We start from the raw sequence: 17,105 nt of genomic DNA, 5'->3' as shown, positions 1-17,105 counted from the left end.
TTTGCAGAGAAAATGACAAAAAAGAGGCATAAATCCCCAAATAGTGATTTCATTGCATTGCAGGAGACTAAAATCCTTTGACAGGATTACTAGAACATCACATTTGATTCACCATGATTGAATTTATTGTATCTAATTAGTCTCCTAATAAGATTCATCTTCAATGGTGGAACTGAGAAAGCTTGTAGCTGCATCAACTTCTTCAAACTTATCAATCTCTTTACCCATCAAATGGCGTTTCATTTCCTGCCTACACAACTTCAAATGATCTGCCAATTCTTTCCTCTCGGACTCAAGTTGCATTACAATCCAATGCAATGATTGAATCAGCTCTTGATCGTATTCACGCTTCTCTGCCAGTATACGGTGCTGATTGGCTTCAATCTCTAGATTACTCCTCACTTTGGAGCCGCAGAATCATGGCCATTGCCTCCCTTGCTGCTGATGAAGCTGCCATTCTTTCCTTCTCAAGCTCCCCACAAGCAGAATTGGCTCTCTCCCTTTCTTTCTTCACCATTTCTCTCAGTGTCATTACATCAAACACTTCATCTTCTCCACAACACTCCTTTTCTTCATCACTATCACCACCACCTAATCTATCCTGTTCAACTGATTCTGAACTACCCAAAAACTTAATCTTTGTGTCACATACTTCATCAGAATCAATTTTTGAACAAATCCCATTTTTCAGATCAACATGTTTCTCCAAAAAATCATAGAAAAATAGCAATAACATTGAACACAAACCCAAAATTAAACTGATAAAAGCCCTGGAGAAGAAACACCCAAACCCCAAAAACCCACCTCCAAAATCCACATTTTGAGTCAAAAACTCAAACAATGAAGCACAATCCATCCACATTTGTCCAAAGCAAGGCCACATGAGCAAACTAAGAACAGCGCATATGACAATCAACAGATTAAAAGGACCCAGAATCTGCATGTGGATCAGATATAGGCTTTCTCACCCCTAAATCATGAGATGGGAAATTAACACATGCAATCCAATGAAATTTGAAGGGGAGGGAAGGGTAGATGTTTACAACAGCTAGCTAGGTTACCATATAAGAGATCACAGTAGAGATTGGATTGAGTTCTATAGGAAGGGAGAGAGTGTGAATTGGGTAAAAAAGAAAAATGTAGACGGGATTGCTTTTGTCTTGTCTACAAAGAAGGATAATACCAGCAAATATGTATGTGTATGTGCTTGTGACATTGACACTGTGGACTGTGGTGTCTCTTTCGTGTGGTATTTATTGGGAAAAGCGGCGAAGGAATCGAGGGGTTAGGGGTGTGAAGCGGTTATCCAAATATTGGAAATTATATTATTTTGTAATAATTAATTAATTAAGTATCATGATTTTGCTTATTATTTTTGTAGATTCATGTACGTATTGATTATATTAATAGCAATAATATATCATCTCCCTCCACAATGATATATTTTTTAAAAAATAAAAAAATATTTTTATGTCAGTTTTATGTGTGTAGAATTTTAAGTCACGCTCGAGTTCATGTTAAGAGAACATATCTAATTCAATGGAATTAGATTGGAATAATTTTTTTAAGGAATTATCATCTTTTTAACATTTAGTTTTTTTCTTTTTTTTTTTTAAAAAGGTCAGAGACCAAATGTATTAGAAGAGATTGAACTAATCATTATTTTAATTGGCAAATTTAATATGCACTTTTTCTTGGCACAATTGCAATTAAATTCAATGCCATATAAAGCAGGAGAAAAAGTGGAATCCTTTTCAGGCTTAGATCCTTAACTATATACCATAAACAAAACAAGTTTCTGGTACTTCTGGGGTCAAATACGATTACATTTTATGAGTTTTGTAGTGAATAAAAATTGATCATCACATTGGCCGAACATTTCTTAATATTGTTAGGGATTGTTCGGTTGACTGCTCCTCTGTGATACAGCTGTTTTTATCCTGAAAACAAAGGTTGTCAGTGAACTTGATAGTCGTTGATCGACTGTGGGCATACCGACGCTCAAGTTAGCCTCCAAGATAATCACCAGCCAAAGTAATTACAAATTAGAGCTTAAAAAGTATTTTGAGGCTTATGGTGGAAGAGTTTCATTGCTTGCCTATGATTTCATATGTGTAATGACTTAAGCGGCTGTTCTAAGACCATTCTACTCTACCGTATCTGCAACCAAGTTTTTCAACAACTTTCTCTCAAGTAATCTATTTTTCAAACCCGACCGCGGATGACCTCTTAGGTCAAAAGGACCGCAGCCTTCAGTTGTATTGCCTATGATTAACTATTTCTTTCGTGGACTTGGTTTATTTGACTGCTTGTTTGAGGGTTTCTTACGTATGGGTTGCAATTTTCTACCAATTGTATCCTCTCTTATCAATGAAACTAAAGTTGCCATAAAAGAAAATTTTTTTTTGTTGATTTATCATTTGACAAGTACACATCTATTTCAATATGATCTATTAATTCGAAAAATAAGATCTAGTTACTCAAAAAAATAGATCAATTTAGTGTTTACGCAAAAATATAATCAAACACTTAAAAAGTTTATCCTAATATTTTTGTTGTATTTTAAGAAAATTTTCATTAAGAGTATGTTTGGATTGAGAGATTTGGGGAAGGGAAGATAATAAAAATGAGGTGTGGATTATTGGCTCATATTGATAGCTGTCCGGATAGCAATCATGACAGAGAGCAATCCGTCCGAATGAATGTCGGGATTTTGCACTTTCGGGACAGAATTGTTTAAATAGAACTTTTAGGGTGTTATTTTAGTTTGAGGGCTGGCATGACCGTCTCTTAAGAGAAAGAGCACTTCCAAAGAGTAAACGCTTGAGAGAGTGGCTCTTGGGGTTCCCTTTGCCTTGCGGGAAGTGGATTTTTTGTCTTCGTGGTATTCTCCATTAATTTTCTTGTAGAAAGAGCTTGTAGGAACAAGATAGCATCTAGAGCGGGTTTGTTCTACATGTATTGGGTATTCTCTCGATTTGTAACTTCTCCATATAGTGAAATTGATTCTCTGCTGTTCGTGAATGTAAGCCTTTGTGTGCCGAACCACGTATATCATTTGTTTTGTCTCTTGACCACTTTGATTTGCTTGGACATTGTTTATTGATTTGGTGCTAGTAGATGTTTGTGTGTATCGGTGATTTTAGCACAATAACTGGTTAAATCTTATGAAAGTCGAAAGAAAAAGCAAGCCGCCAAGCTTTATTTACTGATAAATTGAAGTCAACAAATTGAAGTGTAGCCCACGCAAAACAACAAATTGAATTCAACTAAACAGTTTTTTAATCTCATATCTATCAACATCTAATAAAAAAGAAAGTCTCACATGCATGCATGGCATCCAAGTTTTCAGGCACATATTTGTAGCTCCTCGTCCTCCTCCATAAGTCATAAGTTCCTTTCACTTTTTGCAGTAACATGGCTAAACAGGTGAACAGAAAGACGATAGAGTCGCGATTAACTTCCATCAAAGAATCTGATCCTTCAAAGTCATGGCCAGATTTTCCAGTGCAGCTTATGATGTTCATCAGAAGGAACCCAGCTCTAATGCAACACATTGGTTTTGGAGGTGTGACCAAGTCATGGAGAGTACTCTCATCATCTAAGCAATGCAATTCAAAGGCAACATTACCACCACAGCTTGATTTATCACCTGCTGAATCAAAACATAAAGACCAGCCGGAGATCTTCAAAATACCATTTACTGAAATGTGGGTTGGATATTGGAGTTGCACTCGAACAAGACCAGTAAATTACTGGCATTACTGGAAACACTATGTGGGTTGCTCTCAAGAGACAATGATCTGTAAAGACGCGTCGGGTTTGAAGTACTATGTTTGGGATCCAATAGTTAATAAGCCTGTTTGGCATCTGCCTGATTGGGATCCAAATGTTCCTTTTAAACGTGCAGTTTTGTCGTCGTCGTTGAGAGATCCTTGTTCGAAGAATCCTGTCGTCATGGTCACAACTGGCATCAGCCATCCAGCTTTTATGATGTACCGGCTAGCCAAGATGGAACATCAATGGAAGAAACTAGACTGCACTATGGTTGAACCTCATTGTTCACGGCGACATCACATGAAATTTGCTAATGCCATTGGCTTCAAAGGAAAGTTCTACGCCTTGAGTTTGCAAGGAACGGTTGCAGTTACAGAAGTCATTGACTCAGAACCTAGAATAACAGCATTAGGTGCCAAGAGGGCCGTTCCTTTTGGGACTTCAAGGCATTTCAGAGAATACTTACTAGAGTCGAACGGGGAGATCCTCTTAGTTTTCATGATCTCTGCACAATCAGTTAATGTTATAGATAGTGTGGAGATTTATAAGCTTGATTTGCATAAACTCTCATGGATTAGAGTCGAAAGTGTCGGCGAAAGGACAGTTTTTGTTGGAGCTAATTGTTGTGTTTCAGTTAAGGCAAGTCAAGTGGGTTGCAAGAGAAACTGTGTGTATTTTAGTCTTCACACATGCGGTGGTTGGAGGTTCTTTGACATGGATGGAGGCAGCATCTCAGAGGCCTGTTATGCAGACTCCAAGTGTTTCACAAATGCTCTGTTTTGGGCAGAGTCAGAAACAGAGGAATTATAGTGGGATGGCCCAAATGTTGAACACTAATTGTGTTTCAAATTTTTTTTTAGTTCCAGCTATCCCAAATACTGAAATGAACGCACATAATTCATATGAAATCGCATGCGCTCATCTCTAGGATCCATAAGACTGATGCAAAATTTGATTCAGTCCAACATTGTAATTAAAGTTACCTGAAGTCTAATTTCACCTTCTTTTAAGAAGATTCTAGGAAAGACACAGAAGATAATAGCAAGAGGGCTTATCAAAAAAAAAAAGATAATAGCAAGAGGAGCCGACGAGTCAAAGCAAATGTCAAACTATTGTGCACATAATTAAATTGGTAATAAAAAGACCAAGACTTTTCTAATTAGAAGTCTAATAACACATCTAATTAGAAAAGTCTTGGTCTATTGCATTACTTTGGACCTATTTGTTAGTCACAGCAATTAAACTAAATCACATTGCTTAATTTGTCCATTCTGCTTGTCTAAAGTGGTTGTCTCTAGCACAATTTGTTCTTACAGATGGCGTATCCTTAACAATTGCTAATACAATAATCTTGTCAATTCTTCATAGGTAAGGTATTCAGTCTTTGAACAGGTAAAACAGAGACTGCCTCAAATTTCTGCCTTAAATTTTAGACACTTGAAAATCTCCAATCCAGCTCCTGAAACAACATATCTTTACCATGGTAGTCTGCAACTCTACAACTTCATGTTTCCAACCCTCTCATCTCTCTATGATTTTCATTGTCTTCATATTGGTGATCCCATTTGTTAGCTCATTATCCTTCAACTTCACCAGCTTTGATACCAACGATAAGAACATAACCTATGAGAGAAGTGCCAGCCCTTCCAATAACGCCATTCAAATGACCTTAAACCTGAATGGCCAGCCTACGACTGCCAGACTTGGTCGTGCGACGTATTCTGAGCCGATGCACCTTTGGGACAAGGCCTCAGGAAACCTTACAGACTTCACCACTCATTTCTCCTTTGTCATTGATTCGGAGTTCAGGACTTTTTATGGAGATGGGATTGCTTTCTTTCTTGCGCCTCAAGGTTCACGAATTCCAGATAATGCCACCAGAGGTGGTACTCTGGCTCTTACAAATGATGGTGACGAATTGAACTTCACAAGAAATTCGTTTGTCGCGGTGGAGTTTGATGTATTTTCAAACTTTTTCGATCCTCCAGGCGAACATGTAGGTATTGACATTAATTCATTGCAATCTGCAAGTAATGTGACTTGGTATTGTAATATTACAGGAGGGAAAACGAATGATGCTTGGATCACTTATAATTCCAGTACAAAAAATTTGAGTGTTGTTTTCACTGATTTTGGGAACAATATTACGTTGAGACAGCAGCTTTTCCATGTAGTTGATCTGAGGGATTACCTTCCAGAATGGGTTACTTTTGGCTTCTCTGCTGCCACCGGAAATGCTTCGGCCATACATACCGTTTACTCTTGGGAATTCAGCTCAACCTTACAAATCAATGCTACATCTCCTCCAAGCCCTGATCCTCAATGTTGTCGACCAAGAAAAAACAAAACATGGCTTGGAGTGGGATTAGGTGTTGGTGGGAGTCTGTTACTAGTTGGTTTAGTTTTTGTCTGGTTTGCTGCTACTCATAGGCAGAGAGATGCTGATGAAGAACAGGATGATCATGTCCTCCATGATTTCATCAATGATGAACATGATAGCGAAAGAGGACCGAAGAAGTTTTCTTACAATGAATTGGCACATGCTACGAATAATTTCAATGGGGAAGCAAAATTAGGAGAGGGAGGTTTTGGAGGGGTTTACAAAGGATTTTTGGGGGATCTGAATTCATATGTTGCTGTCAAAAGGATTTCAAGTGGGTCTAAGCAGGGAGTTAAAGAGTTTGCAGCAGAAGTAAATATCATAAGCAGATTGAGGCACAGGAACTTGGTAAAACTCATTGGTTGGTGTCATGAAAGAAAAGAATTGCTGCTTGTTTATGAGTACATGCCAAAAGGAAGCTTATATTCTCATCTTTTCGAGCACAATAGCTTGCTGACATGGAAGGTGAGATATAAAATCGCGCAAGGATTGGCCTCAGGGCTACTCTACTTACACGAAGAATTGGAACAGTGCGTCGTCCATCGAGACATAAAGACCAGCAACATAATGTTGGATTCAAATTTCAATGCTAAACTTGGGGATTTTGGTTTGGCAAGGCTTGTGGACCATGAAAAAGGATCACAAACCACAATTTTGGCAGGAACTATGGGCTACATGGCTCCTGAATGTGCAACAACGGGCAAGGCTAGCCGGGAAACAGATGTCTACAGCTTTGGAATTGTTGCTCTTGAAATCAGTTGTGGAAGAAAACCCATCAACCACAAGGCTGTTCAAGCTGAAACACATTTAGTGAGTTGGGTTTGGGAGCTTTATGGATGTGGAAAGTTACTTGAAGCTGCTGATCCAAAACTGTCAGGAGAGTTTGATGAGCAACAAATGCAAAGATTGATGATTGTTGGACTAGGTTGTGCTCATCCTGATGAAAATTTACGACTGTCGATTAGGCAAGCGATTAATGTTCTTAATTTTGAATCTCCATTGCCAGTTCTTCCATCAAAGATGCCGGTACCAACCTACTTCGCTCCACCAATGAATGCAGCTTCAGTTTTATTGCCATATTCTGCTACGTATTCTGAAGGTGGTACTGGTGGGTACCAATCTTCTAGTGTTGTCTACAACACTGGTTCCTCACAGGGCACCTCGTCTAGCGATCAAACTTCTTCGACTGTCTCACTTCTGCACATCAGCTGAGCATCCAAATCCACAAATGGCTATCATTGACTATTGATTGATTTTCTTTCCTTTTTTTTTTTTTTTGCATGTGAATTTGATTTGTTTGTCAATAAACATAAAGCTCAAAAATCCATGTTAAAATAATTCAAAGAGAAATGCTCAAATAAAAACAGCTTGTAAAATCTCTACAGTCAATATTCAAGCTTTCCAAACCATTTTCGAACCAAAGCAATACTTCCTAGCGCCCCTAGCCCTTTCCAAGAGTGTATGCAATACTTGTCATTCACCTGAAATCCAAGTCCAGGAATTCCTCAATTAAATTTTTTATGCAGGAAACTCATATAAAGAACCATACATGCTTTGGAGCCATTTAACTAGCAGACTTCCAAATTTCAGAAACGACGTGAAACAAATAAAGGAAAACAACCGAAACCCCAAGTTCCTCCATAACCCAACACTTAAATTTTGGGCACAAGTACTTAATTGAACTTAAATATGGCAAATTAAGAGCATTTGTTAACACGTTTTACCTTCTGTGTTGACTGTCGAGTAAAATCTGGAGGAGAATGACGATTCGAATCGAGTGGTTTTATAGTGAGATGGGTTAAGTCATATAAGCGATTTACTTCCAGAGCTTAAGTTCGATTATCAAAGAGGGAAGGAAAACACAGGAGGCGGTGATCCCTTTTCTCAATCTTTTTTTTTTTTCCCTAAAGTAAATCTAAGTAAATCTCTTATTAGTTCAATTAGGAATTTGCCATCCCTAAAGTAGTGTTTTTTTTTTTGGTATGGCAAACAGAGAGACGATGAACCACAACTAGAAATCACACCATGCCAGACCAAAGCAATGATCCAGGGGATCGCATCCACTACACAATCAATATTGTGACTCTGATAGTCGGTGACTAGGAATGCTATCTGAAAATCTCAAGGTAACGGTCCATTTGGCGAAGGCATCCCCAAACATTTTGATGTCTGCTACTCTTTGAAATAGACCAACTCTTAAGCTCGTCTAACTGATTGCTAGTACCCTCTATTAGATTTTCAATAACCCAATGGGAGATCAAGTCAGGCTAAGCAACCGCATTAACAACAATCAAAGCATCCCCTTTGAATTGCACCTTCTACAGCCTGAGATCTAAACGTCATTGAACATCCAACCTCAAAGTCATAGCCTCCCCAACAACGGGATCTACCTGGACAGCGCATGAAACTGAAGCAAAAATAATATCCCCATCTGAAGATCGAGCAATGGCAACTGAAGCAGTAAGGTTTGCGATCCATAGCTGTATCAAAATTTACCTTGATCCAATGCAAAGGAGGAGGGACCCAAGTTGGATGAAGAATATTTTGAACATATCGAGAAATCCTCCAAGCTTGACAATGCTGATTATAAACCTGTTGAATTTGAGCCAACACCAAGTTAATCTATGAAGCACGAACACGGACACGGATACAAGTGTCGGATATGACACTGCACGGATATGCCGACACGACAATTCTCAAAATTCTAAGGATACGACACATTAAGGACACGGTAAATAAATATATTTTTAAATTTAATTCATATAAATATCCAACTATAAATCGTTAAATCAAAATACTCTAATATCATAATAATCATAAGATCCAAAAATAATTATTAATTTCATGCATCTAAATCTTCAATTGGATTTTCTTCGATATTCTCCATCATTCGATCATCAAAAATTGACCATTTAAAAAGGTTAGGAGTAGTCATTGTCTATTTTTAATAGGGTTAGTAATGTTCAACTTTAAAGTTGAATATTTTTGTTTTGAAGTGTCGGACACGTCTGCACCACATGTTCGAAAATAATTTTTAAATATTAAATAAAAAAGGAATTGCATGACACGGTGACAAGTGACCGATAAGTGTCGTGCAAAAGCAAGTGTCCGTGCTTCCCAGAGGTTAATTGATCGCACTGGAGTCCCATGAAGAACATCATTTATATACCTCCAAGTTTGGTCAAAAGTCACCAATGCCAACAATTGAAAAGCTTGACAATCCTCTATAGAAATACCAATCAGATGAGGATTCATCAACACCTTGACCCAATAATTCCTATTAAGTTCTTTTTCTTGTTTAATTTAATTTAATTAACACAGATATTTTTTAAAATTAAAACAAAAGGAAAAGTCTGGGTGTTCAAACACACCACCCTACCACATAGGGTGTCAAAATTATATGGATGACCTAATTTGTCCGATCTGAATTATCAAGTTTGGACATAAGTTTTATGTCTAAATCTCGGTTTAAACACAAAAAATTTATCTAGTTTAAAACTTTATCCGAGTCCAAACTGATGTAGGACAAGTTTAGTAGATTTCTGGAGAATTAGTTTAATTACTTCTTCTTTTTTTGTTAGAATTCTATTTCTAATTTTATTATTAGTATTTTTTGTTAATTTCATATATATTAGGTTTTATAGTTTTAGTATTTATAGGGCGGTAAGCCATTAAGCTAAGTAATCTTTCGAATCTTTGAAATACAATAAATCTATGACATTTTTGAGTTCTCTCAACTTTTTTGGTGGATTCCAAGTTATGTTGGCTAATTCACTTGCCAATCGATTCATTTTTTCGCACCGAGTCAGTTGGTATCAGATCTAGGATTTCGTCTCTCAAGATGGCTAACAACGAATGCGAAAGAAAACCTATAGTCGTTGGACAATGGGTGAATGATTTTTTAGAGGCGATAGAGGAGATTAAAGGTATGCTTAATCAACTCAAAGTCAATCCGAATCAACCAATCAATGGGTATAGCGTTCATGATGTTGCACAAAACCAATTTGTTGATCCATATGTTTTGAAGCAAGAAAGGTACAAATGATATTCTCTACTTGAAAGGGCTCGAAATCATAGATTATTTGAATTGGTTGTTTGATTCAAAAAATATTTTTATTATATGAAAATCTTTGATGAGAAGAAGGTCAAACTTATATCAAATAAACTTAGTGAATATGTAGCATATTGGTGGAACGATATACAATTTGATTGAAAAACGGCAACACAAGGATAAAATTCAATCTTGGCCTAGAAAGAAAAAGATGCTTACGATTGAATTTTTTCTTTATTGTTGGCAAGATATTTTGTGTGAATTAGATCGGCAAATGGATTTATATGTTCAAAGTCCTTGTTTTGAATATCGTAATTTGTTACCAATAAATTACTTAAAATTTGATGAAGGTGGGATATTGTATGAAGAAAATTCAGAAAATTCTCAATTAGCCGAAGGAATTGAAAATAATTAAATCTCACAAGAGCCCAAGGAGCATACATGTTTTAGTGATTTTATAGAGAAAGAGTTGGAAAATTGTTCAAAGAACGGATCGCAAGTTGAGATTGTGGAGAGTAAAAAAGAATTCACAAGTCAAGTTCTAGTTTTAGAATAAGTTAGAGAAGAATTTATAAACCATAACAACGAAATAATTGTGATTGAGGGTGCAAATTCTATTGAAGATCATATGATTTTCTCCTTCTTGGATCACATTAATTTGTGTTGAGGTACCATGGTTTGTAGGCAGTGGCATGTTGCTAGTGCTCTTGGAGATGTTTGAATTTTGATAATCGCAACATATCTATGAAATAATTTGAGGACATTTGTTTATGTTACCCAAATGCCACTGAAGTGAATATGTTTGGTACTCCTGCAAATCAAATTCTTGCTATGCAACCAGTTGCTTCATTCAGAAATCTTTAGGCTTTCACTTTGAGAAGAGGACAACTTGGGGAGACTTTACAATTTATGGAGAGATATTTTGAGAGCATGTCAAATTGTTCTCTATCTTAATCCAAATATCTATCTCTTTGGAGTGGGAGACTTGAATTTCAACCAATGGGTTTGAAGAATTCAAATGATCAATTATCTTGAAATATTATGGTGAACATATGTAACGACCCGTCTCGGAGGGGGTTTATGAAAATACCAAATTTGTCCAAGTGTAAACTATCTATACAAATCCTCCAAAAAGCATTTAATACAATCCCAAAATGAATATTTATAAATCTATTAAGACATAATTAATAAGTCGTTATAATTTGTACAAGCGAAAGTCTTTATAATATCAACCCTACACTATCCCATAACCTCAATTGTATCCATGGGAAAACCGCTCACCTGCAATGAAAGAAGAAAATAGAGGTTGAGCTAAATAGCTCAGTGGGGGTATAATACCCGATAAGGACCCGAATATCCATGGGGCGGATACCCCGAGAGAGAGCAAGTCACAACGATAAGAGAAAGACTAGAATTAATTTACAGGTACAATAATCACTTGAAATGATGCAAAGAAGGCAAGTACAATATGAACATGATCATGCCACAATCACAACCCATTATGCATATATATAAGCATGCAAATATTTATGTCAAACACACATCAAACCCGTGGGGCATAACACCACAAAACATCCACAACCTATCGACAGCACATAGCAGTCCGGATTCCTCATCGGAGTGACGGATCGAGTTTAACACAAGAGGGGGGGTGAATTGTGTCCCCAAATTCCAATTGGAATCCCTTTTTAAATTTAAACAAATTAATGACAATTAACACATAGCACACAAATTTGGACTCTAATGATTATCCTAATCAATATTCAATCCAATGCAAGATGTGATACAATATAGTGAATGACCAAATATCAAATAATCAAGATTTGCACAAAACAGATTTTCAAACAACACACTGCACACAGATTTTTCAACTCAGATTTTACCTATCAAATGATGTCGAAATGCAACGAAATTTTATATGCAATGTCACAACACCTTAATAAACACTATATCAAAATTTCAGATCAAAATTCAAAGTTTAAGGCAGTCTGCTAATCTCGGACAAATTAGGGTTTTGAAAATCCTGTAGTTTGAAGCAAGTAGTAAATATAAACAAGTAAACAAAGAAATCAACACAGCGATTTATAGTAGTTCGGAGACCCTTCTCCTACGTCTACTACCTAGATTCACCAACCTAGGATTTTCCCAACTCCACTAAGGTGCGGTTTTAAGAGACCCACAAAACTCCTTACACCAAGGGTTTCTAAGAACTCCCTCAAACTTCAATGTTTACAATTTCCCCTAACATAGGGAATTTCTCAATGGGATTTTCAGCCAAGGTTCTCACAGGTTACCTCAAAGGTATTTGGTGTGGAACTCTCAAGATTACAGCAACACTCTCAAAGATAGGATTTTAAGAACAAGAGAGGTTTAGATTGTAAGTAAACAAAGCCCAAAGGATATAGGAACTTCCCTTTTGCAAAAGCAAGAGTAGTGAGAAGTCCTTGATTGTAGAGGCTTGTATTGGAGAAGATTGTTGTAGCAAATAGCAAGAAAGCTTGATGATTGATGAACTTGATAGCAAGAGGTTTCTCTCAAGGATAATTTTCAATTTGCTTCTCCAAGTTGTATGAAAGGGAAGATCCTCTTTTAAAGGCAATTCTCTCCTATGCTTGCAGCCATTGGATCAAACTTCAAGAGTTGATCTCTACCATCCATTGCAGCTCCTAATCTTGGTCATTGATGATTTGAGCAAACAAATCTCCACCATAGAGCATATAGACGTTGGAAGCTTGAGAGAAGTCAAGTTGTACCTTTCTTCCATAAATGTTGTCACAAACACAACCATTTGATCAATGTATGTCTTCAAATCTTGACCATTCAAACTCTCTTTAATTCTCAACCATGGATGTAGATTGTACTATGCCATCTTGTCCCTTCATTTTGAATCAAAGACTTCAAAAGTGATCTCTTAGTCAAGGATCTTGTTTGATTGCACCAACCTAACTTTCTTGGTAGCACATGTCTTGAGTGAAAATGTCAAGGATCTTGTTTGATTGCACCAATCCTAACTTTCTTGGTAGCACATGTCTTGAGTGAAAATGTCAAGAATCTTGTTTGATTGCACCAATCCTAACTTTCTTGGTAGCACATGTCTTGAGTGAAAATGTCAAGGATCTTGTTTGATTGCACCAACCTAACTTTCTTGGTAGCACATGTCTTGAGTGAAAATGTCAAACAAGAATATATCACTAATGATAGAGAGGACAAGGTTTGTCCCACATGTTTGAAAAGAGTTGTATCTCCATGAAGACCACAACCAATAGCCTCAATGTTGGATTCATTCAACTTGATTAAATGCCTTAGTGGAAAGTTGGCAAATATAGGATTTTTCATAGTTTCCTAGAGCTCCAAGCTCATTCTTAGAAACAGGACTTCGACCACTCTTGAACATACTGAATTCTGAGCCATATGAGACCACAATGATGATTAACCTACAAGGAAATAGGAGGTAGAACTCCCCAATTGCATGTAAGCTCAAAGAGCTTCATATAGAGCGTATAGGTTAATTACATTAGAAAAACAACCCAGAAAATTCATATTACTGTATGATAAATCATTTTATATGTATTAGAATGTCCACGTAAAATTTCATAACAATCGGAAATCGTTTGGTCACTCAACCAAGCAATTAGATCACTAATAGTGAAACCGATAAATTCTAAGTGTAAATTCAAAGTCATTTTGAAAACTCAGTGTAAATGACCTTTTCTCTTGAACTTTACTACATCAAATATGTTCATAGTGATGAAACTAAGATGCACACGAAATTTCATTTAAATCGGAGTTCATTTGGTTCACCACGTTCACAAAGAACATATATGCACAAAATTAGGTAAACCTAGTTTTGGCGGAATTTAAGCATATAACCAAATATATATGTGATGCACTTAATTTCTCATGATTATAGTCCTAGAACATATATTAAACCTTCATGTGCATGTGGTTCAAGTTTCAAGTCATTTGGACCTAAGTTGGTTAAGATATGATAATTGGAAAATTGATGCTCTAACTTAGTCCATGTATGTTTGTTTTCAAAACTTAATTTCCAGTACTATCTCAAAAATATATAGTCATTTAAATTCAATTCATATAAATCAAATATTGCTTTAATGTTTCATTATCATTTATAAATGATTTAATATCATCAACATTAGACATATAGGACCATAGGTCCAACACGGAGGCCATGGTGCTCACATAATAGAAAAGGGATAAATCCCAGATAATGATCACGTCTCCTGATGGTGTGTCGCGAGTACAACCATCGCACAAAACCAATCAACCACAATAAAGTATCACATCCACCAATACAATTCACAATTACAATCCAATCCATCCAAACACACAATCAACCATATTTCATGATGCATGCATATGACAATTCAATGAATAGAAATCAAGTAACAATCCAATGAAGCGGGTATTTAACGCATAAGGACACATAATACAGAACAAAACTCACAACATCACAATCAAGCTCTAGATGAATCCAGACAGAGACAATCGAATGTCAATAATTCCCAATGCAAATGGCATTAAGGAATTAACGAAGAAACAAATAACGAGGGGAGTAATGTCCCACAATTTATAATAAAATGAAGACCGGGTATAAGAGGCCAAATAGATCAGAATCCCTATCTCGATAGTGATGAACAACCACCAAGTGTGTACTGCGTCGACTCAGTCTCCTTGATCACCTTGCCAATCTTTCTCCGCCATGGACTACTGCCGATGCTAATGCGGCCCTCACTTCTGAATTATCCACACTTGGAAATACATGTTCATGCAGTCTTTACACATAGGTTGTGACAAAGCATACTTCCTTCCCTTTAAGAGATACTCGTATTGGTACTAATAATGCCACTGGACTATTCTGTGTCATATAAAAATTGCAAAACTCATTTTCTTCTTAATCTCTACTGCCTCCTCCACTACCCACTACGTTTCTCATACAAAAAACACTAAGTGCCATTGAGAACATCAATAAATTGACCAAGTCAAGGCCAACATATATAGACCATAAAAATCTCAATAAAAGTTCCCATATAACTCATTAGTCTACCCACAAGACAGAAATAACCAAGTGAGCACCAAGAGGAGGTGGAAGGTTTTTATTTAAGTTCCATTGTATCCCTACCGAAAATGTGGGGTTTTATATTCTACCCTCCTTAACAAAAATTTCGTCCTCGAAATTTAGACTATGCTCGCATAATCAAATTACATCGGAAAATTTCTCCCTGTATTTCTGACAAATACTAAACACTTTGTCATTTCTCAATCTTCTAACTCGAACAATCCGTCTATGAGGTATTACCAAAAATGATTGTCTTTTCATCGCATTCCAATATGGTCCGAAACTTGAATAACTAGTTCATCCCAATGATGACGTCGAAATATCACTATTAGATCAATTTAAAATTCATGATCATTGAAGCGAATCACACCACACCACACCACACCACACGGCAAGCATTCCGTGTGGAGATTTTCATGGAAGACTTTGCATACCGTGTGCATTGCATGTGCAGGCTGGCAAGCATTCAAGTCTTTGCATACCGTATGGGTGGGGCTCATGGATCATTATTCTCTTACTTCTTTGCATAAATTAATGGGAGCCCCACAACTTTAATAATATATATTAAATACATTATTTAGTTTTATAAATAATTTTTTGAGAAACAGTAAATATTTTGTCAATAAATTTAATATTTATAATTAATATTATAAAAATAAATTTAATATTTATAAAAAAAAGAAAATACACATTAATAAGCTTAATATTTTACTTCTAATATTCATCCACTTTTAATTATATTAATATTTTTTTTATTAATTTGTGAGATTTTAGATACAAATAATATTAACATTAATATTGTTATTGTAATGTGGGCCTGCCCACAGTATTAAACATATATATTTAATAAAGTAATTAATTTATGGAATAAATACACCTTAAATATTAAATTAAATTTAATATTTGTAAAGATTTAAGTGCAAAATTAATCAAGTCATTCGTTAAATAAGAAAATGATTAAAAATTTATTATTAAATTCAAAATAATACTTTTAGTCAATAGTTTTTCCACTAGCGTCAGCTTTTAATTCACCAAACACCTCTCAACATATTTCACAACTTTAAGCTCAGTTTTTTTTCTATAACATTTCCGTTAGCATTGAAAATCAAACTTTCCGCTCTACCAAACGGAGTCTTACTATCCCCCAATTTTACCTATTTATTGCTTAATTACCAATTGTATGCAAAACGAAAATATTAATAATTTCAGTATTTTTTGATTGCAGCAACGTCAAATGCTGAAATGAACGTGAACATTACTCACATGATATCCACAAGTCTGGTGCAAAATTTGATTCAGTCCAACTATATTGCCTGTTTGGTTACAGTTTTCAAAACTGTTTTCTGTTTTTGAAAATTCAAATGGGATTGAAAATTCGTTTGGTTGGGTGTTTTTAGAAACTGTTTTGTAAAATTGAAAATTGTTTTTGGTTTTTAAAAACTAAAAAACCAAAACTGTTATTTGAAGTTTTGTAAAATTCTTTTCTGTTTTCTCTTTCATCTTTCCTCTTTCTCCGTGCAAAATCCTCTATCAAATGAATTTTGTTTTCATCATTATTTCTTAAAATTGTTTTCAAAATCTAATCTTAAAATCAGTTTTTGAAAACCAAAAACCAAAACCATTTCCAAACACACCAAATTGTAACTAAAGTTACTTGAAGTCTATTTTTACTTTCTATTAAGAAGATTCTAGGAAAGAAACAGTAGATAATAGCAAGAGGAAACGACAAGAGTCAGAGCAAATATCAACTCATGTAGACATAATTAAGTTGGCAATGCATAGACCAAGACTTTTGCAATTAGAAGTCTAATAACAGAAGC

The 17,105-nt window shown here is 35.8% G+C and overlaps 2 protein-coding genes across 2 annotated transcripts; one reads left to right on the top strand and one right to left on the bottom strand.

Annotated features, from left to right (window-relative positions):
- Positions 1 to 144: 144 nt before the first annotated feature.
- On the bottom strand, positions 145 to 856 carry LOC119983450 (protein FLOURY 1-like). Its single transcript, XM_038827127.1, has 2 exons — positions 403 to 856; positions 145 to 353 (listed from the first exon to the last, which is right to left on the bottom strand). The coding sequence occupies exons 1-2, from the start codon at positions 854 to 856 to the stop codon at positions 145 to 147; spliced, it is 663 nt and encodes a 220-aa protein (XP_038683055.1).
- A 4,158-nt stretch (positions 857 to 5,014) lies between these two features.
- LOC119983449 (L-type lectin-domain containing receptor kinase IX.1-like) lies at positions 5,015 to 7,369 on the top strand. The gene has a single exon (XM_038827126.1). The coding sequence runs from the start codon at positions 5,258 to 5,260 to the stop codon at positions 7,367 to 7,369; it is 2,112 nt and encodes a 703-aa protein (XP_038683054.1). The 5' UTR covers positions 5,015 to 5,257.
- Positions 7,370 to 17,105: the final 9,736 nt, after the last annotated feature.

Source organism: Tripterygium wilfordii, chromosome 18 (genome assembly GCF_013401445.1).
Source record: "Tripterygium wilfordii isolate XIE 37 chromosome 18, ASM1340144v1, whole genome shotgun sequence".
Lineage (NCBI taxonomy): Eukaryota > Viridiplantae > Streptophyta > Magnoliopsida > Celastrales > Celastraceae > Tripterygium > Tripterygium wilfordii.
This window is presented reverse-complemented; position numbering and strand designations above follow the sequence as displayed.

Bases quoted from the DNA above. Each gene is read 5' to 3' on its own strand.
- LOC119983450 (XM_038827127.1), bottom strand. From the start codon at position 856: ATGGATTGTGCTTCATTGTTTGAGTTTTTGACTCAAAATGTGGATTTT. The intron at 354-402 runs GTGAGGAGTAAT...GTATACTGGCAG, and splicing joins CATGATTCTGCGGCTCCAAA to AGAAGCGTGAATACGATCAA.
- LOC119983449 (XM_038827126.1), top strand. From the start codon at position 5,258: ATGGTAGTCTGCAACTCTACAACTTCATGTTTCCAACCCTCTCATCTC.